At 40.5% G+C, this 25,598-nt stretch overlaps 1 protein-coding gene across 3 annotated transcripts in view; it reads right to left on the minus strand.

Moving 5' to 3' along the window:
• Positions 1–1,996: 1,996 nt before the first annotated feature.
• The window catches only part of pdgfc (platelet derived growth factor c), a 42,498-nt gene continuing 18,896 nt past the window's right edge, over positions 1,997–25,598 (minus strand). For 2 of the 3 annotated variants that reach the window (XM_079167828.1, XM_079167830.1), the window contains 5 exons: positions 17,445–17,637; positions 13,180–13,360; positions 4,555–4,762; positions 4,139–4,356; positions 1,997–3,509 (listed from right to left, as the gene is read on the minus strand). In XM_079167828.1, coding sequence (XP_079023954.1) covers positions 3,396–3,509; positions 4,139–4,356; positions 4,555–4,762; positions 13,180–13,360; positions 17,445–17,637 — 914 coding nt within the window. In that variant the 3' untranslated portion in view covers positions 1,997–3,395. Of the gene's footprint in view, positions 3,510–4,138; positions 4,360–4,554; positions 4,763–13,179; positions 13,361–17,444; positions 17,638–25,598 lie in introns of all 3 variants that reach the window. The other variant, XM_079167829.1, reaches the window with a different exon arrangement.

A 25,598-nucleotide genomic window follows, 5' to 3' on the forward strand; every position in this document is an offset into this window, starting at 1 on the left:
TTGTGATTTGAATCTTTGTAGGAGGAGATGTTGGAGCTGAGTGTGTTGCGCCTGGAGATGATTCATGTGAAGAGGAGGCAGAAAGAGACCGTCATTGTGCATCAGGCTTTGATCAGAGCAAGAGTCAAACTCCAAAAGCATTGACAGACTTCAACCAGTGAGATTCTGTGCTTTTTGTTGTGTTGGCAACATCTGCTGTGCTGTACAACCACTGATGTAATGTCTCGGCTGTGAGATTTACTGCTCAGTGACAGTGCAGGTTGCATATCTTGTTAGAAACGTTTGAGTTTCTATTCACACTGCTTTTTCTTTGTCTATTCAGCCCACAACTTAACCAACACTTCTATGTTGGATGCAGGTTAAGAGTTTATTTTTCCTCAGAGACAAAATTAATTAAAATCTAGTTTCTTGTGTTAAGTAAAGACATTTAAATTGCACCATGATGCTGTGGTTTAGTCTGACTGAGGCTGCCTTGGTTTCACAGAGAAGGAGGCAATGAGCAGGGGGGGGGGGGGGATTGGAGTTGTGCACGCACACGCCTTCACACACACACTCATACTCACACATACACAAGCACACTATGAACCAGACAAACTTCCCATGCTGTGTCACATCTTGTGCCAGAGCAGTGAGGTTTCCTCTGAAAAGAAACACTGCACCAACTGAGGAAGGCAGTCTGTTTAATATTACAAAAACCACACTAGGAACTGGGAGCCGGTGGGTTTATGCAGAAGCATCTGGCGTCACCGCACATGCCTGCCAGGGCGCACATTAGATCAGAATAATTGGCAAGGACAGCAGCGTGAGATGGACAAATGAGAACCTCCTCCTGGGTGACCTGATGGCCGATGGGGAGAATGAACAACGCTGGTCAGTGTCTGATAAGGAGCTTGTGATATACAGAAACATATATAAAGGCTTAATGGAGAAGTGCTGCCTCTTCAGGTTTTTATTACTTTTAATACTAGGCAATAATAGCAAGTGCAGTAATTCTCTCAGAATACTGTTTCTTCACACACAAACTTGAACTTACAGGTTTACCCATTCATGCATCAAGCCAATAGATAACTTTTTTGTGTGCCATGTCTCAACTTCTTCACCAACACACTGAAAAAACACTTTGGCAATCTAAAGGTTTCCTGATTTTTTAAAAACACTTCCTGGTGGTTATTTTTTTAGCTCATTGTGATAAATGAGCTGAAGGCTTATATATTAATCTCTGTGACTGTATGCGATGATGCAAAATCAGAGTCAAGTAGTTGAAGATTGGCACTTGCCCCTTTGTTGAGATCATAGTATACAACTGAAGCATTGAAGAGTCATATCACCATCACAACAAACCTGGTTAATTAATTAAGTGGGATACGCTAAATTGGAAACATCATACATTTCTGATATATTTCTATGCAGATGATACCATTTTAAAAATGTACCTGGTGGCTGGTGACACACCGCTGATCAATATGCACCTCGTCGTTTTGCTTGTTGTGCCGCTGCACTTACATGAACCAAAATAGAAGGTGCGGAAGGAGATGTCCACACACACTCCGGACACCTACTGACTTGCCGCCAGTTCATGTGATCATAACAGCTTACCCATCATAAAAAAACAAGTTGTGTTCTTTGCGCAGCAACATTACTGAGCTTAAATACTGTAATGTAGTTATTGTTTTGGAAATTGTAATCCCTTACACTAGTGTTACTGGGGAAAGTATTGTATTAAAATAAAACATGACTGCTAATAACGCCGTCTCAACACACCACTCTCTGGTTCCCCCCCAATTAAACACCGTTTGCTGTCTTATTACTGTTGCCGTTGTTTAGCCGTTGGTAGCTGCCAGCTCAGCCATCATCATGTTGCGTGGAGGCAATTCCTCAATCACAGATATGCTCAGATTTCTTAAATTCAGCACCTTCAATTCATTGTTGTGGAATTTCTATGAAGTACCTGTAAACTACATTAGGCTATAAAGAGCAAATGTGTTACTGTTACGATATTCACTGTTTTTGTGTTTGTAGAGAATCAGATTTATAATTCAAGGCAACAATCACTCAAACCTAATACATTTAAGGCTAACTTTGTTGTTTTGCTGAGAGGAATACATTCCACCTTAGTTTCACAGAGAACCCCTCAAACTTCTTTATTTACCAATGTTCAGAGTTTCTCCCACATAACTTCCACTAATAGCATGCTAGAAACAATAGTATGTGTTTCCAAATACAACCATCATTTCTGTCATTGACGTCTTAAAGCACATATCCATCATTGGGTGTTTTTGCTTTAGGACTCTTGACAAACAGCCATTTGGAAAATGTTTGCTATAGTTTTGGATCATCTATATCTTCTCTGCTGAGCTTAAGCACTATACCTCCAATTAAAAATGGAAGCATTTATTTTTGATGTTCAGTACAATGATACACACAAACAGTTATTGCAAAGGTAGAGATAAATAACTTTGGCATACAGAAAATTGTAAAACATCCATGACACGATGGCAATGTAAAATAGCAAAGAATGAAAACTGGAGGCTAATACTACTGTACAGTGACACATGTAACAAACAAGACATTTTGGACCTAAGTTTCCCTTTCATTAAACAAATAAATATTGACTATGAACAATCTCAAACGTAGCAAGAATTGCTTGATGCTAGGCATTCCAGAAGGCATTCCTGAAGCAAGCAGATTTGAGATAGAATGAAGAGTTGTAATGAACAAAACCCAACTGATTCTACATGTGCAACTTGTATCTTCTCTTTGAGAATCTTTGGTAGAAAAGACATGATAGTACAGAAAGAAAATGTAGATGACATATTTACACATAATACGGTCTCATTAGCAAGACGTTTCAGCATTCCCGTGGCTGCAGATTAAATCTGTATTGAAACAAGAGGGGAGCAAAGAAAAACTGCTGATGAAAAAGCACCTTTCTTTGCCTTGGTGGTAATAAAAGAGGAGCAGAGGGAGTAAATCAGCTGGAGCCAGCTCTCGACATAAAAAAAGTACTTGAACAAAAAGGCTCCCATTTTCCATGACACTATCAGCCCTCACTGGCTTAAAGAAGAGGCAAAAATACCTATATGTTCTGATCTGTGAGCTGAAGAAAATAGTCTTCAGAGCACATAGGTAATAGTCCAGATCTTCTCCAGTGCATTGTTGTCTTTCTAAAATGCACTCAGAGCACACTATTGCTATTTCACAGCAGTCAGATCCATTGAGAAGATGTATTAGATTCCAGTCTGTTCTGCGTCATCCAATTAGCGTAAGGACAACAGGATAAAGGGACAATCTAGTTTGCTCCGAAGTGGATGAGATACAGAACGCTGCAACAGCGGCACACGTTAATTTCAAACATCCTGTGTGATTCCAGTGGCAGGTATTACACTTGTCTGAGGTCAGTCCAAGTCATCTTTGCACACACAGGCACACTCCTCATGGTGCTCCAAGGGCACATCCGTCATGGACTTCTGCAAGCCTCTCACACCGCTTCGGTGTTTCAACAGCAGAACCTGTCAAAGAGAAGGAGGCTTTAGTTAACAGCTGTGCTTCCCTCAAACAGTTCATGTAAAGCATGCTCAGTGGGTACCTTATTCAGAAATTATACCAGTTTCTTAACCTATACATTTTTGAAAGTTTCAAGGTGTTCACCGAAGGCCTAAAAAGTCATAACTGACCCATTGTACGAAAATCCAATTTTTCCAAAGAGTATAATATCAGTGACCAAGGCTCAATCTCAATTTCTAAGCCGTACAGTTGACTGCCATTACATTTCATCTGAAGCCAAGTATGCAACCGACAAAGACATCAAAGTACTCTAGTATATTGTGGTGTAGTGTGAAGATTGCTTTTCTGAGAGCCTTGCTGCTACAGTAGATGTGTGGTTAAAGATGTTAGGTCAGCCTGATTGTGGTTCATGAAATCACCAAATTGATGAATGCATGTGCTCAGCAAATGCCATGTTTATTACATTATGCTGTATCTTGTGTACAATTGGAAACACTGTAAAGGGATGGAAATAGAATCATAGGACCATAGGATATGCACAGCAAATTCAATGTTTTGTCATGAATACTTATCTCCTACATATAGTCGATCATTTGTCTGCGGTTGGTGCACAGGAAAACATTTGACCTCTCACCTCATGGTATTTCTTCGTCACCCTGGCGGGAACACACTGGCAGTCATAGCAGCGGTGAGAGCAGCAGGCACAGTTTCCACCGCAGCGCTTCACCAGTAGGCAGCTTGGCCAGAAAATGGCATCTGTCCTCTTCAGCTCCTCACGCAAGGATACAGAGAAGTTACGTGGAGTGCAGCTGTACAGTCGAACATCCTCCCTCAACAGATTGAGATCAGCTCCTCCTCAAAAAAGACAGAGAAGTCATGATCAGAAAGACTTCCTATCGAAACAAACCTTTCCATTTTTTTATGACACAAATAATACAGTTTGAGTATTCAGTGGCTCTGCTAATAAGACATGTTTAAATTAAAAAAATTCATGATCACTGTAAATTATCATATTGTTTTCTAAAATGTACAAGTTTAAAAGTGTCCTACCTCTGGCCTTCTTATTATGGATAAAGGATTTCCCCAGCAGATGCCATGAAGGTTTGTACAACTCCTCCATATCCAGCTGCCATCGCTCCGGCTCCAGGTACTTCATGACCTCCTCCACGGTGCCCAGCCCTGCCACGGCGTCTGACAACTCCTCAATACCATGCTGGGATTGGGGGAGAACTGCAGGGACTTCGGTTTCTGATACACTCTGCGGGAAAACCAGCAGATGAGATGGAGAGAGACAGAAAGAGAGAGAGAGAGAGACATTTACTCAGTAAATACAGTGTTTATCTATAAAGTTACAACAGGGAAATGTATCACATTCATATGCTTCATTCTTTGATGGACCTGTACGCTGGGAGAGTCTTCTTGAACTCTGCCAGAGCAATACAATGCTTGTGTCACAGACACATATTCTAGCTTCCACACCCAAAACCGCCTCATTGCACAAACTGCCTCAGGATACTTACAGAGCAGACACTTTCCGTGACATTTAAGAGCTCTCTTGGTTACGAATACTTAAACAGGAAAACAACACAGAAGGAACAAATTTATCAGCAGTGACAAGATGTACTTTATTTCCACTCTGTGGGAAAAAAAAAGTTAAGGTATAGAAAGAAGGGGAGTTTGACTCTGCTACGGTGCATTGTATGCCATGGTTAAAATTGGGTTTAAAGTGGATCCGGGCTCATTAAATGCTACAGTGGTTTGGACTTTCATTAAGTTAAACAGAAACCATGACTGTCCAGGCACTATGTGTTAGAGCTCATAATGTAAAGAAGAGTTGTGTAAAGCAACTGACGATTAAAGACACACCGATGTATTTTGCAAAGCATTCCCACACCGGCTTTGGACAAACACTTTGCCACCGAGCTGATTGTGTGAACTGATGGGAAAGTAGAAAACTTACACAGAAATGTGTATCTGTAAATAAATATGTATTTGATATATATTAATAATGTTCCATCCTTGATATAAGACAAACTGTCAAATGCAGCCAAACACTGTAGGATTGTTGGGTGTGTACCTGCCTCAGCTAAAGTCTTGTCCTGCATATAAGGCTGGGACTCCACTTCTAGATCTCTGAACTCTGAACTCCAACAAGACACAAATGATAATAACTGGATCCAAACTGTTCAATGCACGGTTCAGTTGAGAAGCAAATGTCAATTGATGGCATCATTTTTTTACGTTGTTAAATGTGATCACATCTCTGTCAACTCCTCTGCCCACTTTGCATAACAACATTTGTCCTTTTGGCTCCCGTAGGCGGCAGTAGTATTCGTTTCGAGCTCCCAGGCCTCCAGTCCACAGTGTGCAGTCACAGAGAAGATTGATACCTGGGGTGTTGGTCTTCCCAAGAGAGAAGAGGCTAATCTGTGGAACCTTTCAGTCCTGTGACGCTACGTTTGTCCAACATGTCAGCTCGCTGGTCTCTCTAATCTTTTCTGACTGACAGGTAGAAGGCAACATTGTGACACTTAAAAAAAAAAAAAGAAGCTTGTGGAGCATTGAAAACATCGGCTGCTGGCAGCTGCGTCTTTAAGCTTCTGGAGAGGCAGAAATATTTGAAAAGAAAAAAAATGATTCCAGGAATCTGTAGCTTCCCTTTGATGACTTATAGAGCTGAATTAGGAAGGAATTCAGAAAGAAATAGGGGCTAGAGGAGGAAAAGTTTTCCTTTCGTCAGAGACCTTGTCACCAACATTGCAAGGATTTGTGGTTTGATTCTTATTTATTACTTATGCTAAAAACATTTTTTATGGTGCTGTAAAACCACCTAGACAAAAGTTATCCATCCAGGGGCTTATATAATTGTATTCCAAAGGGTTTATTCATACCAGCCACCAGCAGAGCCAGCAGAGATATATTTATGTAGTCCTTTTTTTCAGATCGGCTACACCAGTGGTTCCTTTTCTATCAACTGACAACCCCTATTTTCAATTGATAACAGTACAGAACAACTGGTGAACTGTACAATTAATCCAAAAAGGAATAACTGCAGGAAAATTATTTCAAACGAGTGATAAGGGTGAATTTGGAGCAGAATAATTCTTGTAAATATTGTATTAGAGATGATTTCTAATACAACTCTCTGCCTGCACTATGTACTTTGTTGACTTTTTAACAATCATTAATACTTAATAAGCTTGTGTTTTATTCAGTGTTTTTGTCCTGATGCTTGGCCTTATATTCTATTTGCTTGTTTTAATTGCATACTTTTATAGTGCAGTCGAGAATGTTTAGCAGAGTGGGAAGGCTCTGTGACTATAGCTATTCAGGTCTTCACCGTGACATTATCCTGTGTGAATACATCTTTAATAATAACCAAAAAACAAAAACAGTTTAGTTTAGTTTTCTTCACAGAAATAAATGAAATGCTGAGGTATAAGCCAACTGTATATTATTAGTTTTCCAACCCCTTAAAATGAAAAAGGCCTTGCGACCCCCCTTGTGAAGCTTTGGTGACCCCCAGGTTGGGAACCAGTGGACACAACAGACAAACAATTAATAAGCTAACCAGACCGGCAAGTGTATTGCTAGTTTCACACTGAATAAAAATGTGTAAGACAGGAAAAACCCATAAGATTTGTTGAAAGGGTAAATCTGCGCAAGGCACTCAAGACTCTGTTTGGCGTAGATTTAAAAATAAGATGCCAGTGGTTTAACATGGCTGCACCACAGGCTACAAAAATACAGCTGATGCACAGCTGTGTTCTTGCCACAGATTAGATTCATTCTAATGAGGCTGCCTTCATAACCACGGGCCATATCTTTGGGTCATTTGGCACCTAGTGAGATAAGCAGACACAAATGTGAAAGGAATGCTTGTGGAGAAAGGACCGGTAAAATAAAGAGACTAAATCAAACAGGTCTGTCTCTGAGCAGAACTGCAATAGAGGGAAGCTGTGATTCTTGTTAGTTAAGCCTTGGCAGTGGCTTTCAGCGTGCACTGGAAGCCATTAACAGCTTGTGAATGTAGATGGTGCAACACTCCCCCAATTAGCGGCTCTCTGCAAGCTCGGCTTCAGCTAGAGAAGCCAAGCAATCCTTCAGAGACACATCAAGATGGTGTAAATAAAGCTATAAGTAGCAGATGAGAGCTCCTGTTTAAGACATTCACAAACAAAGTAATAAAAAGGACCACCAACTACAGTAGCTGGCATGAATTGAATGCACAGTGTCACGTATCAAATATGACTCGATGCCAGTACTGGAGGAGTAATGAATTAAGTCAAATTAATTAGTGAATCTAGATCTATGATGGATGATTTTAACGCTATACATTTTTTAGCAGAAAAAACGTTTTCAATCAGCATATCTCAAAAGCTCTTCCTTTTTTTTTTGCCAAATTGTTAACAGTTTAAAGAACATATAAACAGAAAGGATTGAAACAAGTGAATGGAATGATAGAAGGCAAAGCTGTGGAATAGCCCGCACATAACATGTTGAGATGACAGCTGTCACTGAGGCCCCATGTCTGTCCAGGTCCTGTTGCAGGTGTTTGACATTCCAAAGGCATCATAAGCATGTGCATAGATTCCTGTTTACTAAAAGATGAAACTGTCACGAGAGGTACATAGTGACGCAAGAAGGTCATGAATTCAATAGTCCTTTATATAAATAAAAGCCATGATGACTCGTTAGTATTGTTAGTCCCGTGAGTCACTAGTCAGTCAGTTTAACGTCAACCCTAAGTGATATAGTTGCCTCAACTTTTTGTTCAAAATGTATGCTAGAGGGATACTTGAGCATCATAGTTTGAAACGTAGTGCTATTCACCAAACCTCAGTATGGTAGAGATTATAATCCTTTCTAAGATTTTGAACTATCTAGGACTGAACACGAACAATTTCTTGTATATTTCTGAACAGAACAGGCTCAAAATTAGCTACGATTTGCAATTGTTATGCGAGTCATGGTGCAGGGAGCAGCACAGGCAGATAGGACCCAAATGCAGACTCAGACGGGCTGATCCAAAGTAAAACACAGGCAGAAACAGATAAACAAAAGTATATGTAGCAATGAAGACAAAGAAGATCAGCAGGAAAAAGACAAGGGGAGCACAGAGACGACATGCTCAAGAAAAGGAGGGAGATAACGAGCGACAGGTGAAATTCAAAATCAATCACAAAGGCGGGAAACAAACAAAGGCAGGAAGTAAAATAAGACAAGACACAAGAGAGGACTTTCAAACTAAAACAGGAAACACTATAACAAACAATAGTTAGTTTGTTAAAGAAAATGTGTGTCCTGTTAGTTGCAGTTTGTGTCAATCTTCTATGAAAAAAAGAGAAGAACCAACAGACCGAGGATGGAAATTACAGACTCAGTGGGGCTAACATGTTCGAACCAATGTGCATTTGTGAATATCACAATATAAGCAAACATATATATATATTTACTTGTATTTTATAACATATATATGCACAGGCAGCAGATGGATATTTAACAAGATTACAATGCACAACTCTATTGAAATAATTGATTGTTTTGAAAAGAGTGAAAAGCTTGTATTGTTTCTCTTATCACTGACAAACTGTACACCCCTGCCCCTCAAGAAATAACCTTGCTGTGATTACTTCGTTTCCAGCTTTCTTTGTTCGTACACTGCACAAACCACATACTCTTATTTCTGGTGACTAAAATGACAGGTTCAGCTAACTATGTTAAGATGAAACTTCTGAAATAGCATCTTGGGAGAGCTTTGGAAAACAATATCTTCTCTTTCACATGTCGTTGCAAACCACTTCCTTGCACAAGAGAGCTTCGAGTAAGCAACGAGGTCTGTTGTGCGTGAAGAAAGTGTATTTTTCTGTCACTATACGCCACACACTGCAATTGAGGTTGGTGTAAAAACAGACCTCACTTTGTCATGCCAATGGTAAGCCTACTGCATGGCTTTTAACGGTCATTGCCATCTGCTTTAACTAGCATTTTATTCCTTACTTCTTCTGTCCTATCGCCCTTTATTCAAGTCTGTGTGTGTAAAACTCTCTTCGATCTTAAAAGAAACAAAGCTGGTGGAGCGATCTTCAGTAGCAGTGGGGTTTAATTCTGGATTGGGACCTCACAGAGACAATGATGTAGGTTTTGTTTGCTCCTTTAACCCACCACTCAACACCCCTCATGCTCCCTTCAACAGACTCCTTCTCTTCTATGTTTTAACAACCTCTTTGCCTCGGCCTTTTCGCTTCTCCTAAAATCTCTTCCTGTGAATTACAGACCGGGTCTTATTTTGTTCTCCCCCCTTCCATTCCATGGAAGTGGTGGGGAGGAATTATTGCTTGTTTAAATATAAACTAAAGTGCTGGCCCCTGCGTGGCACGAGGTTCCAAAAGCTGCTAGCTGACCACAGAGGAAACAGAGTGCTGCTGTTCTAGCGTGCTCCTCCTCTGTCGGAGGAAAGTTCAAAGGGAAGCCAGTCTGAACGTGAGGAGGCCATGGCTTCCTTTTCCCCCTCATGGTTTCCACACCTTCTACTGTTGGAATAAGAGACCGGGATTTTCTTTCATATTCCATCATATACTTAGTGACAGACATTTGAGCACCCCGGCAGAATAGTTTAATTCTATTGCAAAATAATCAAGTTTGACGTTTAAATTCCAAAACCTCCATAGTTGATGGTGGTGGTGCGTTTCACTTTAAAATTTAAATTCTTCAGAAAATGTCTTATTTTTTTAAGCTAATGCAGGAAAACCACCGGTCAACCTTATCTTCACTAAGGTGCTGGAAGTACAAAACGTCCAAACTGAAACCTGCACACTTAGATCACTGCAGTGCACACTTTATTTGAGCTTTCCGCTCTGTTATCATGTTTCTTAAGCTAAACATACACAGGGGTGTCACACAAAATTGTGGGCCCTCTACATAAGCAGTTCCTGTGGGCGCTCCTCTCTGTCTTTTGGCACGCACGCAATCTCTCAAAGTGCGTTCTTAGACTGTTCTTAACCTGATTAAACAAAATAATTATATGATTATGAAACACCACACTTTTTTTCAACACTACGTTTTTTGAAGATCAAATCTTAATTTTGCAAAGAAAATAATTAAATCCCACCGAAATGCACCAGTAACAGTAACACACTGTAAAAGACACAAGGAAAGCTTCAATAGTTTAAAAATTGGCCTTGGTTGCGGCTCTAACGTCACAATCTACTGCAGTCTATTGGTGTTAAATATACTGTAAAATGTGATGCAATTCATTCCCAAGATGAATTATCATTACAGGAGATTAACCTGGCTTTCAGTGATTTAACGATCTTATTTAACTCAACAAAATGTATTGGCTCTACCACAGGGAGCTAGTACACATAATTACTGACTCATCCCTCTTAACATCTCCGTTTCTTTTCTGAGAAATACAGCTCTGATTCTCAGCTTGACACTCAGTATGTTTGCAGCATGTCAGTTGTTTTGGGTTTTAAGGGTGAAGAAGGAATGCTATAATGACGCGTATGAAGTAAAAGAGAACAAAACTAAACAAAGCTTTTGATGCAGACAAAAAAAGTTACAGACAGACTACAAAGTGCTGTCAGTGACCTCAGTTGCCTATTTGTGCTTGTCAGATTTCCCAGTGCTGCAGGCCATTAGGGATTAATGAGGAGTAGAACTGTTTACTTAAAGCAAGTGAACAGAACTAAAACATGACAGGTTAAAACATGGCAGTCGTCTCTTCACTTTATCTCCGGGCTTTTGTCAGTGAAGGCAGCAGGGATTATTCTGTGTGTGTGGTCTCAAGACCAGGGCAGAAAGAAGTGAGACAGTGAAAGAGAATGAGGAATGGGGAGAGGATGGATCAAGACAAAGATGGCTCAGAAGTTTAAAAAAAAAATGTTCGTGCAATTTTACAGAAGTTTTGCGAGCATTTTTGTGAAGGCAGAGCTGTTCTATCTCACTGATTAAGTTAAAATTCAAAGGATGCAGCCAAAAACTGTAGTTTATCCTGCGATGTTCTATGCGAGTGCCCGGAACACTAAATACCCTTTTTTTGTGGTATGAAGAGAAGCTGATGACGAGTTTTAAGACACACTAGGATGTCTTGCTGACCTCCTCAGTTTGTAGGCCTATAAGCATGACACCACTGCACTGAATCAAAAACGAGGATTTGTCCAAATTGGGAGGGGCCGCTCGTATCCTTTCTCAATATTGGAGGCGTTATATTAGCCCAGTCTGACAGGCAGCTTTCCAATCTGTGCTGACTGTAACTGCGAGGGCCGGGCTGGCCCATGTCACGTCCGAGGACCGTTCAGTAACTACTGACATCATAAATAGAAATATAAAAACTCAGCCCGGAATGAATCGGCCGTTCGGGAGACTTCCCATCTTCCCGATGGCCAGTCCGCCCCTGGGCTGAATGCATGAAGTGTAACAAACTGGCAATTCACTTTGATTATCGGGCTGATGTCTGACTGAAGTCAATGGGAGGTCATGAGGCGTGAAAAGGAAGAAGCTGATAAGAATGCCTCGTTCACTTTTTGTTCTCACAGAATACTCTGACAAATATTGCTACTTTTGCTGCAGTTGTTGCTCGAGTCTTGAGCTCGTTACTGGTCTTTTAGCAAAGCTTGCGATGTACTGAATGAGTTCAAGCTTATGCTATGCACACACTTGGATGGATAAATATCTGCCAAAGATTAGCAAGGGATGGAACTAGTGATTAAAGTCTATGTTACGCGTGAAGACAAGATAAATAACATTGAAGAACAGAAAGGAGGATCGGTTGTTTTGTTGCCAGAAATATTTTTTCAAGTAAAATAACATGGGTGTCTTTGTGAACAAACACATAAAAGGGTAGAGTACTTGAGAACTATTGTATGTGACGATAAAAAAAAAACGCAAAGAGAACAGACAAGAGAACATGACAATTTTTCGCACTAAAAGCACTTCTATCTCTTAATTCCTACTTTCATTTCAGGGGCTTGAATGAATCCCCCCGAGGGTCAGAGGACCTCTTTGTGAATGTGACGCCACTTATTTTCTCCATCTCAATCTCAAGAAACAATGACATTGAGACACCTCGTCTATCTGACTGGATCTAAAGATACAGAGCAGGTTAACAGGGTTCATGGTTTTATATATACGGGTGATACAGAACATAACAGTTTGACGATTTAAAAGTGGAAACAATACTAGCCGCAGAAAATGAGAAAATTGCAGAGTTTGAAACCGTTTGGAGTTCATTTCTTTCGATTTGTTGTGTGCTTTCTAACGTTTTAGAACTTTTCCAGGGTCCATCACAAAAAAAATCCCATTTCAATCCTTGAAGGAAAACTTATGGTATTGCTAAACTCTCTCTCATTGCAGAGATTGTGGACATTTTGTGGACATTTTGTTTTGTTTGTGTAGAAGTGTACATCATAACATCATAAAAATAAAAGATAGGACATGTGCCAGATGTTCTGAAGTGCTTAAACACAATGTTTCCCCTTGGGAACACATAAGCAGAAATGGATGATTGCAAATTAAGACTGTGTTATGTAACAAGCAAATTATCTTAATTGTGCTTGCATGGAGAGGCATCGGTTACTGCCATGTGAGTGCAAGTTGGAGATAGAGGCAGAGAAATGCTATGACAGCTACTACTTACAATGCACAACTCCTGACTATTGACACTGTACGTACCACAGGGAGAATGGAGTAGTGGATGCAGAATCCCGGCTCAGAGGGGAAGTACTCATCAGAGATGAAGCGGATCCTGATCTGACTGCCTTTAGAAGTGTGACTAGCTGGTGCCGACTCTGACCCACACCAGCGACCCAGGATGGTGTTCTCAGTCGGATCCTCTATCTCCACAAAGTCGTACCTGGTAGAGTGAATGAGACATAGTGCAGAAACTGTTAATGTTTGTCTCTAAGACGTCACCAGTTATGGGCCCACTCTGAGACGGTGATTGATTATTCATGACATTGTTTTTGTCCAAGTTATGACACAGGTTTCAGCTACTGTTGGCTTTGTTTGAGGTTTCACATGGTACATTTAGATCTCTTGACATGCATGTTAACTTTAATTGTATTCTTTGCTTGTTGTGAGCTCGTCAGCACCTTTAATATTGGCCGTGGTGCTTTCTCCTCAGCTCTGCCTTGCCCTTCTGAATGTGAGATTGTTAATATCAATAAAGCTGCCAAGGGAAATAAAGGTTTAACCTCATTTGAAAAAAAGGTTACAATAGCACAGCTGTGAGAGATGAGATTTGTTTCTTATTTACTGCCTGAATTAAAAAAAGAAAAAATGAACAGAGGATTGCCAGTGTATTGAGGACAAATCTCAGGTTGGTTGACAGTGCAGCATTAGCAGCTGTTCACACTATTTAGCTGTTATTGCTGCTGATGCAGCCTTTTTACAGGCCTATTACACCGATGCTACGTGTTGTCAATGAAATACAGTTTTAATTAAACCTTGGGCTTATTACACGGTACTGTGTGTTGATTGTGGGAGACAGCAGGCCTCTTTACTTGGACTCAGTTGTTTGGAAAGTCACTTGTAAATCATAAAATTGACATGATTTCTATTTTCAGTGTCAGCAACTCTCACATAACCTCGTATAATATTGTATCTGAGGAAATCACATGCATTTTTAAAAGATATTTAACACGATGGGTTTTATGGGTTTAAACAGCTTAATTTAATTTAGTGTCATTTCACAGAAGAAAATGAGAATATAAACTACAATTTAGTAAAACATAAACAGAATCAGCATTTTGCTTGTTGTGGGAATCAAACCTTGTGACCTTGTAGTTACGTGACAGTCTCTCTCTGCACCGGCCACCCTGCCAACCCATAATACCAGTAAACATGAAGCGCAGAAGCATATGGCCATGCTCCAGACTCCTTTGGTGTGCCAAGGCTAACATCGACCAACCTCAGCACTTAAGACACGCAGTTCAGGAGTTCAGCCTTTATTATTTATACCTGTGTGTAACCAGTGGCTGCACTGCATTCAATACAGCCTTGTTTCACTGACTCTTTGCAGTCTGGGATTAATCACTTTGCCATTTGCGTCAACAGGCACGCTAACCTCTCATTCAGTGCTGCCAATTCGGATATTTGGATTCCAACGACATTGTTTACATTTTGCACAGGCTTGACAGATTCAGTTCAAGCTGGTTTCAATAAAACAACATGGAGGGACATGAGCGAGACTAAAAATGGATTTTCTGTGATGTTAAATAAACTGAAGGGGAGGGGGGGGTCGATACATTCACTGACTCTGCAGCCTTTGATTTAGAAAGTTATACACGAAGTTTGTAATCTGCACAAACAAACGTATTGGGTAAGGTAAAACTGAAAGTGTGGCTTTTGCGAAACCATTTATTCAGTTTAAGTGTACCAATGTTAGAGAACTGCATGAACTGTTAAACATTCCTTTAAATAAGTGCAAACCAGACTGGCATGAAATGTTTTTTGGAGAGGGATAAAATATCAGTTTAGCTTCTCTCTGCCTTCTCGATGGAGGTCAGTGTAGAGAGAAGCCTTCCTCTCTGAAAATCTGCCCTCAGACAGCTCCAGAGCTTTGACAGATGGCTCATCAATAATGCAGGACGCCCTGATCATTACACATCGCCATGTGTTCAGAATCACCATGTCAAACAGCGGTTTCCCAGATTTACAAATGCACTGACATACATACCAAACTGTACGTACAGTCACGGTGAAGAGGATTAGAACGACAAAAGGAATCTTATGCACAGAACCCAGCAGATAGGATTGCCTTCATGCACAACGCAGGGAAACAGTGTTTAATATTCACAAAGCTTTCTCCTACAAAGTGTTTTTCCTCGTACATTATTAATAGATGCAATATCTACGGCCATGACGCAGATTAGCAACACAAACACCGTTTCTTAGTCCTCTCCTTTTTAGACTGAAGGCAGAGAGCAGAGATGCCTCTCTGAGAACAGTCCTGTCTGTGAGCCGTCGAGCACGACTCTGCTGCCATGCCAACCGGCAGCAAGACCAATCCCTCTCCAATATGCCTCTCCTCCAGTGGATTTGGTAAGAATGCTTTTCATCGCGCCACAGACAAACAGAATAGCAGATGAGCATCTCGGCTACACAGCTTCCCTCTCATCTTAGCAAAGGCTCCCCCGCTCCAGGCTTGCTACCAAAGCCGAAACACATCTCCTACCGTTGGTTTGTTTTATCCCCTGCCATTGCTGTGAATCAGTGGACAGGAGATTACCAGTCACGTTTATTTGCATCACATTGTGCGGTGACACAAGGGTGAGAGCAGCGTATCAATAACACGGTGTTGTTTTTTTTGTCGTAACAGTGGAATGAAGTTCAAAGGGGGCATTTTGTGAATCCATTTTTAAAACGCACATGAAAGATAAACTAGACATGAAGACTTGGCCAGAGGCTAGTGCATGTGATAGTGTGCAGAAAATGTGTGTTTGAGAGAGAGAAAGAGGGAGAGAGGGTGAGTGGAAAGACAAGTACATACACTCGTCAATGTATGTCTGTTCCTGCTTGTGATCGCATGCTTCATTCACCCCTCTGCCAACCCTGCCAAGAGTGTGATCCGATCAAAACCTTTTGGGCCTCAGTCTGGGGAAGGAGTGAAAAATGTGAAGGTGGGAGCGGTAGACGTGGCGATTCCTTGCGTGACCCTTGGAAAGGATGTTGTCATTGTCTCTCGCCCCTCTCCCTGAGGACGCTGACTAGTGCAGTCTTGTACAGGCAGGACGGCACAAAAGTTGTCAATCTGCACCCTGCCCCACTCTCGAACCGTCCCTCTCGGGGTTTCAACAGAAACACTAACCTCATTCGTCAACATGCACAGTAGTGTGCTGAGGGGCTCAGATTACCTGCACTCACATACTGTTTTTTTTTTACAAAAAACAGATTCTGGACCAACATCTGAGTCAAAATCACAAACACCTCATTGATCAGTGAAAGTGGATGCATACTGATTCACATCTTCTTTTAATTATCTGATCTGTACGGTTGATTTCTCAAAAGATGCATGTTAATCTGTATCCAACATACAACTTTGCACTGTCATTCACCCTGTCATCCATTAGGGGGCTCTCCAGGAATGACTAGCGAGGTCACCCTCCCACAGCGATTCTCCACCTTCCAGTGATTGGGCTCCTACATGCTAACCAGTCAGTTGTGATATATTGACAGCAGGGCACTGCACATAATGCACTGAGGGTAAATCGATCGCCGGGGCTCGGAATCCCTGTTTAAATTGAATGGCAACAGAGGCAAACCCAGACAGTAATTGAAAGTGGGCTCCTCAATAAAGCAGAGGATGCATTGTATGTATGTGTTGCTAGTCAGAAGGTGTGTTGCCGGTCTTTCGAAAAATCACATGAGGAGCTAAAAGTATCGACTACATCAGGTAAAATATGCCGGTCTGAACCATGTCATCATGACCATGTCTTGGGCGAAACAAATCACTCTGCTGCTTAGTTTTCAATATTCAATGGCTGCTACGGCAGACCAAAAGGCAATTTCACAAATGGAAACACCTCTTCAAAAGGTGGTCGACAACACAGGTAGGACACATTTTAACCACGGCCCCACATTTATATGACCTGCCAACCTGTGACGCCTATATCTCCCCTATCTTCTAAAGGAGATCACTCATCAAGTTAAAGAAAGAACATTTTCATTTAGAATGACATCCATAAACCATTTAAACAATACACTGAGCTATTTGGAGGTTGGCACATTTGTCAAATCAGTGATAAGGACCCTGGCAGGAAAATGCCCCATGCGTCCCAACGTATTTAGTGCATGTTAACCCTTTAGCACACAATAGGCCCAAAAAAAAAAACAGCCAAGGTTCAAGGACAGTAAGCAAGAAATGACAGGAACTTCACTGAGACATATGTTGCTAATAATCAGGAAGTTAGCATAGAGATAGTGAGACATATTCTTACTTGCATATGCCATCTTCTGGGTCCTCCAGACCAAATCTCTCATCAAAGGTGAGCTGGATCCTCATGTTGTTGGTCGCCACCAGTCTCCAGACCAACACAGTATTCCTGGGATAAGTGAGGGGGAAGTCTGGGCTGTGAACCATTCCCTCTCCAGACACTGTAATGATCTTCTCCTGATGGGAATCTTGCACTCCTAAAACAGAAACCAGATTGTGTTTTGTGCTTTTGCATCTACTGTAGCAGTTTCATTGGTTCAGATTGAATACATTATAAGGTGCAGTATTTTACAGACGAGGCCTTGGTTTGGCATTTATCCTAAGATTTTATTTTATTATGAGTATTGATAATCCCCGACATTACTGGTGTTTGTGTAACACAACAAAAGTAACACTGACTGACTGATGAGTTCCACCAAGATCCTCTCATAAAGCCATTAGGGCCCACTGGGACCAGTGGCTGCAGGATTAAATCACTAACACCAAGCTTGTCACTGAGCCACCCTGGGTCACATCAGGATTCCACACCTTCAGGAGAAAAACTGCTGGGATGCTTCCACCTGAGCCTCAAAACCACTTCAATGACAACACCGTGAAGCCTTGCTGATTGCAGGACTGTTTTCAATTCATCGGGTCATCATGATATATTAAATACAAGTACGTGAGAAGAAAGTAGAAAGTAGAAAGCAGCATCAATGATTTTCATAATAATGAACCTTTTAGTACAATTTTCATGAACAATCACCTTTATCAGTATTTCAACACAGCCGAAACAATTTCAGAACACAAATACTATTTTCAATGCAATGTTTAGCTTAGCACAAGCAATGGGTTTAGGTGGACAGCTACTCTTTGACATATGTGAAACATTATGCCTTTTGTCAACTTGTTAGCTAGCCCATTGGTAGCCAAGCGTCAGTTGGGTTTTGTCCAGAGTTATGAAAGTCTGCAGAATTTTAAGTGTAGGACTTTAACGGTTTCCTCATTCCACACTTTGCATGTCAGATGTGCATACAGAGTATTTGAGACCATTTTCTAGTTGGAAGGCGGAATGCACTTTTAGTGAAGCTAGGCTAGCTGTGTTTCTGTTTCTGTGTCAGAGATTACACTGATAAATGTATCCCATCCCCATGCTAATCCAATTTGTTTAAGCAGTATTTATTTTTGTAGCACTGATGATCATTCAGTATGCATAAACCGATCTAATATGCCTCGCTGTTTAAGGAACCAGCGGGCGTTTAAAGCACTCAGGAGAAGGAGCATGCTGCTGGAAGTTTGTGTATTATACGGATGAGTAACTATTTCCCCAGTGCAACTTGTTAGACACATTTATATTTGGAACACATTTTGAGCTTAATTACTCTTCATTTTGTCATAAATTTGATTTAAGGTGATTCATACTCTGAGGCTGATTCATTCTGAGTTTGTTTTCCAGCAGCAATAGAAACAAAAACACAGGCAGGTTAAGTTTGTGCCATGTTCTCACCCTGTATCCTGTCAAAGAACGGTTCCACAGCAACTCTGAGTCTCTCAGTACGGTTCCAAAGACAACAAATCTGTCTTAAGGAGTGGTCACCGAAAATAAGTGAGCAAACCAACTTCAGCAGAGTACTGTCTGTTTCTCAGCGTTACATCATTTAAAGCCAGTACCAATTTGACAAAGGGGGCAGATTCAACACCCACAATTCTTAGTGACTTTTGAAATATTGTATTCTTGATTTCAGACAGGGGTAGACAAAAGCTGGCTCAAATGTCAGCTCTATTTTTTTATTGTAGTGTAGAGAGAGTTATATTTAGATGTATGCATTATTGTTCATATTTTCAAACAGTATATATCTTCACTTTAAATGTTATATGAGGAAAGGCTCATAGACGATGCAATGTGTTCAGCCTGTTCTCACCAAAAGGCTTGTGAAAAATACGCCAATTTCTTCTATGCGATGAGTTGGGAATGAGAAAAGCGTTAAATTGCGTAACATGACACGCAAAATGTCCTTAAAGGGTCCTTAAAAGAGACGCCTTCCCATGAGATAATATAAATCTAGCTATGCCAAAATGTGTGTGGCATCAGTGAACTTTCTTTTTGGTCTGCCTTTTCATTTTGTGCTCTTTTTTTTTGTTGATAGAAAGGCATCCATCCCCTCTCTGATCCAATAAAAAACAGCATTTTAATCAAGACGTAACTTGATGACATCTACACTTACTCTCCTGGCATCCCCACTGCTTCTGTCGATCACAAAGTCTAAATAGATGAAACAACAATGACACTTAACGAAACAATTACTTCAGATTACAGATATCACTTTGATGTTTTCATTTTGGTTTGGCGGTGAGCCAGGTGGGAACAGATTGAATGACAGTGTGCCAGATGCAAAGCAAAACAAAGCCGAGTCATGACTTCTCAATGAACGGGCTTTGAGAAGAGTTTGGCCTCAAGTTTCTCTGCCAAAATCAATCACAATCACAAAACTATAACACCGTTACTCTGTTGTTTGTTTGTCGTTCTATCTATATATCTATCTATCCATCTATCTAAGTACAAACCAAGTAAGGTCCACCATCTTCGGACAAATCAAACTTATTGAAAAATATCGCATGCACTCCTGGAGGATAGAAAGTAGACATTATATATAGCACTGGAGTATAAAACCTCCTTAAAAGCTATATTTTGTGGTTCAGGACTACACCCTCTTAACAAGGTTACTAACGACATGATGATATAAATCTAATTTTTTTTGCCCCAGAAGTCAATATTTATTTGATTTCTTTGCAGAAAGTACTGAAATAAATGGCTGATTGCTCTTTTAATCTTTGGTGCAAGTAGAGGCAACACACTAGGTTTGATTGACTGTTTTTATATCCATTTGCTGGCTCAGGAGGAAACAAGCCGATATCTTTCATGCTATTAAAGCTCGGCCCTCCATCACAATGACATGTTTTTAATTACATCCCCATTACTGTGGGCTCCAACATACAGGCTCATAAAGTGAATAATGTGAAAAGAAGTGATTCTTTAATAGACAAGTCCAGATGTATTGTATTACACGTGTGATAGCAGGTACATATGGTATTAATAGAAGTGGCCAAGACAAAAAAAAAAATCTACTTGCACAATTATAAATAATATGTCTGCTCTTAAGGACTCTGTGCATAATTCATTGGGACAATCTGGTAAATGATGACTGGAATGTGAAAGGAAAATCCGAGGTGACTGTTGCAGAGAAAGGGGGGCAGAAATAAATGCCTGGACATGAAAGCAATAGGTCCAGATGAAAAGGTTTTCCAGAGATCTGCATGGATCAAATCATGCTTAATCCAAAGAGTCTGCAAATATCCTGCTTAATCCTCAATGCACTCATCACAAGTAATTGAGGGAACAACGTGTTTGCATTCCTCTCTTGTTCAGGTCTTTGTGCATGAAGCTCAAGAATGAACTATCCGTGTGATTCTTCGCTGTGGATCTTTTGTTCAGATGCATCAAGGCAGAAACTCCATAAGAGTGTGCATGTGTGAGTACATCGGCAGCAAACCAATCTTTGATCAAGATCCACAAGGCCACAAACCAGCCTCCTTCCTATTTTTTCTCCTTCCGCTTTACTTTATCTTTATCATGAACAATAGTCTTTTCATGCCTCTCTCTTTTCAAACTTCCCATTGATATCCTTCCTCTCTGATTTACCACCTGTGTACTGCAAAATGCAAAGACACGCTACCAGTCGGATCCTGGGTGTAACTTTGACTGGAATATGACCTCACTCTCGGGGTTAACCAATGTCATCTAATGATCAGAGTAGCGGTCCCCTAGAGTGAATTACCTCAAACATGACTTTTCCTTGACCTACTTTTTCCCTCTGTGAGGAAAGTAGAGCCGACTATTAAGGGAGGAAGTGACTCTGAATAAATAGGAGCCTATACAGTGCAGCCATTGTGCTTTGTTCACACGTTAGTGGGTGAACCATTCATGCTGTTAAACATTAACCTTTCCCCTGCCAAAACAAAACTGGCGCGTACATGAAGAGAACCATGTGCACACTGTTAAATTAGTGCACACAAGCATTGAACAATTATTATTATTTAATAAATAATAATTACAAATACTACTACTACTAGTGATGATCAGAGCAAAATTATAGAAGGATACTAATATACACAGAAGACTGCACATCCTGTGCTGTGCATTAGCAAATGTACACACAATCAAAACCCCACCCCCTCAAGAAAGCTAAAGCACACACAGACTCACATGCAAGCATACCCAGATGCATTAATACATGGTAAATGCCCTCAAGCTAAGATGAACTAATGAGAAGCCCTGGTCCAGACTGCTGCATGTTCCTCATAAAAAAAAAAGAGCGGGAGTCATGAGAACCATTCATTCTGGCTTCTGTTAGGCTCACTAAATTCATCTTTCCTCACATGATATCATTACAATGTCCCACTACTTAGCTTTGGAGTTTATCTGGTGGTCATACCGCATGATATAGTAGACATGACTATGCCTTTCTTCTGGAAAAGTTGGAACATTTCAGCCTGAGAAAGCAATAAATATCTATGCCTGCCTCAAATATGAGGTCATATAAGATACTTTTAAAAGGTGAACAGCTATTATTTACAACTTCAACTGGTACAGATTAAAATTTAAAACACAAAAAAAAAAACGTGTAAAACTACTAGGGCCAAATCAAATTGGTATGGATTACAATGCCATTGGGGTTGTATTTGCCCAGTAAATTTGCCCAAATGTTTTTTTCACACATTAAGGGCTAAAGATTGGTCCAATACTACATCGTGTTCTCCCAGCAGCCTCATGCATCATGGATAACCATTCACGACAGCTATTTCCTGTCCGGTAATCGACAGCCGAGTCACTGTGACACTAAATCCAGATTGTTTTTAATTTTAGCCCCGTTACCTGCTGATCAAAATGAATGTGAGGCCCTGAGCAACAGAGTTGAACAAAAATTTGGTCAGGTGATGAAACTGTAACCCAACAAAGAATTCAATTTTTTTTGCTGCATGCCTTTCAAGCTCGATGCAATCACTCCAACATCTGTTGCTTATTAAGACAGTGCACTGGTAACTACAGGTGCAGTAAATTCCCCACCCTGCTTAGGATATTTATTGCTTTTGGGTTTACAGTCAGTTGGGAAAAAAGGGGCTGACACACGCCATGGGAATCTTTCATACCGTTAAGGAATAATTTGACTGCGTGGACCCTGCTGCAGCGGTTTTATCTGCCAGGCACATGCTCCTGTGTGTTGTACTGATGAGGAAGCAGGTGTGACAGGTTTGACACCCAAACTCCCTGCAGAGGTTGCTTGAATAAGGGCAAAAACGTAGCAGGAGCTCACAAAAACAGGCACTTGTCTTAATAATCTAGTGATTGTTTATTAATGCATGTATGTTGGCATGCATTAAGTACATTTCAACACACCATTCAGTCTTCAGGAAAAAAATATTGGTATTGTACGTTTTTTTCAAATGACTGATACGTTGAATGCCTTTTTGCATTTGGTCAGAGCAAGTGACCAAATATATTGAGCGACCATAAGTTATGTTGTATGAAAGTGAAATGGTATAATAACCTGTATAACAAGTGGGGGATATTACTAGGGGAAGTGGGATGGGTTGTGGATGTGTCAAACTAACACAGGACTTTCAATCTGGAGATAGCTGTCCGTGTCCCTTTTTAAAACCAAAATGAATCATAAGGGCGGTTGTTAACGAGAGTTACGGTTGTTACGTTATGTTTACGAAATTTAACAAAGTACTTTTGCTGCAGAAACCAAACCGATCGTTCCATAACATTAACCACTTGGTATTTTGTGTTTCTGTAAGTGTGAAACAAAGTATTGTAAGTAATGTATTTTTAGTTCAGAAACATTGATATTCAACGTATCCCGTGGTTTGCAGAAACCTACAATGCCAACAGGTTTTCTGGGGTCTGGAATGCAATACCCAAAATATCCTCTTCCCCTGTGAAAGATCATTTATTCAGGTATTTAGTGTGATCCAAAGTCAATGGACTTTGCCAACATCTTTATCATATGCTTGTACTGTGTACATGGTGTGTACATGGTGTATACAATGTGCGTAAAGTGTTGTCATTTTAAAGATAAGAGTATGAATACAATTATTTCCATTTTTAAGATTTTTGAATCAATTCAGTGGGATTGACAGCAAGGTCAATAACCTTCTTCATAATCATGCTTATCTCCACACATGGCTGGTTCAATGATTAGAGACCATCTCATGGCAGAATGTCACAGATAATATTGATCACTGTGTCCACCAATAACTGCAAATACTGTCTCACCTGCTTAAGTGCCTTGAGCAAAAACAAAAATCCAGCAGACTTCTTATTTCAAGTCACACTGGAAACCATTTTTTTAAATGATAACGCTAATAGCTTCATTATATAATCAGCAGTCAGGATCGGCTGACTTGATGCTTCAGTGTATCATCGTTTATTGGAAAGTTAATATCAATGACCTCTACTACTCAGTCTATTTTCAATCATTTACAATTAGGATAACTTTATATAAAATTAAACTCTAGTATTTGATATTATGCATATTATTATGTGTCATTAAAGCTCCAGTAACACAGCAAATGCAGTTTTGCAACCTCTAGGGGGCTCACCAATACTAACTGCCCTGTCATCTGCAACTGCTCCAAAATGCTGAATGTTTGCCACAGTATAAATAATATCTGTCCAATAAAAATAAATGACTTAACATTTTGCCAGGATTTAGAGCATTCAATACACAGCAATACAAAACAACCTTTTTAACCTGCGTCGCCTCAAAAGAGAAAAACAGAGGTTTGTATGATGGAGGAGAACAGTTTGTGTCTGTGCGTTATGAGACCCATGACAGATATATTACATCACCAGTCATGATGGAAGATAAGAGCATGCCAGAAAGCTTACCAGACCTGTGAAGATCCATCAAGACAAACAGTAGCAGGGCACTTAGTCAAGCTGTTTCCTCCCTTTTTTACACAGACAGAAAGTGGATAAAAAAATGCAAACTTCGCACTAATAATCTTGCATTTGCTGGCCAGAGTACATCTCCCTCTTATGTCGACTTCACTTTTTAAACCTCTTAAACTTCCAGTCCTGAATTCAACAGGTGGACAAATAGGACCCGTGAAAGCCCTTTAAGTGAGGATGTCAAAGGTCACAAGAAATGTAATCAGTCCCAGCTGTAAAAGAACTGAGCCCCTTGGTTTTTTCGGCGTCGTAATGTAATAATGTGATACTTTATTGATCCCTGCTATGCAATGCTCCATTTCCATGCCCCTTTATCTACAGGGATGCCAGACCAGTGACCCTGAAGGGGTCAGGGTGTTAATGACCTGCTCAGAAAGATCAGATCATTTCCAGCAGGGGTGCAGCCCTCAGAGGTTGCCTGACCAAAGGGTGGTCTCTTTTTAACCATGAGGTCAACCTGGCCAAGTAGGCAGGACGGACATCTGTTGGCACCTGCTGCAGAGGCAAAGCAAAACATCTGCAGGTCATATCAGATGTCCTCACCCGATCCCACTAGTTTGTATGTGTGTGTTCCTAACACAGGCAACCTTAAGGGACACATTTCAGACTAAAGACCTGTTATTGGTGATGAAAAGCTGATTTTTGAGTCATTGGTAAAGGTTAGGGTTATTTTAGGTTAGGGTAAAGAAAAAAATGCAATGGCCCCAAAAGTGATCTAAGTAAACGAGTGTGTGCGACATATTGTGCACTGTATCGTAATATGTGTAAAAGTAAGCCATGTAATAAAACACAAGCCAACATCGAGTTTAATCTCTCGTCAAAAATAGCCAGAGTTGAATAACATCAGAAGCCCTCGAGCTCATGAAGGATTTAACTTCCATAACTGCTATGAAATGTACCCTTAATGCAATGCACAATGTGTTATCTGACACATGATTACAAATTGTGATAAGATTTTGTAAAGTCACAGCTGCAGGCTGCAAATGATAGTAAATGCACAGAAGTGTGCAAGCACATGTGATGTTGTGTGAAAAGCAGACACACCAGAGCTAAACTGAAGTCTTTCAACTCCTCAGGCTCACAGCGACTGAAACTCGCCACCACACAACAGCTTCTCCTCAGGTTACAATGCTTTCCTGCCCCTGAATGATTTCCCGGAGCCTC

This window comes from Pholis gunnellus (genome assembly GCF_910591455.1).
Source record: "Pholis gunnellus genome assembly, chromosome: 10".
Taxonomy (NCBI): domain Eukaryota; kingdom Metazoa; phylum Chordata; class Actinopteri; order Perciformes; family Pholidae; genus Pholis; species Pholis gunnellus.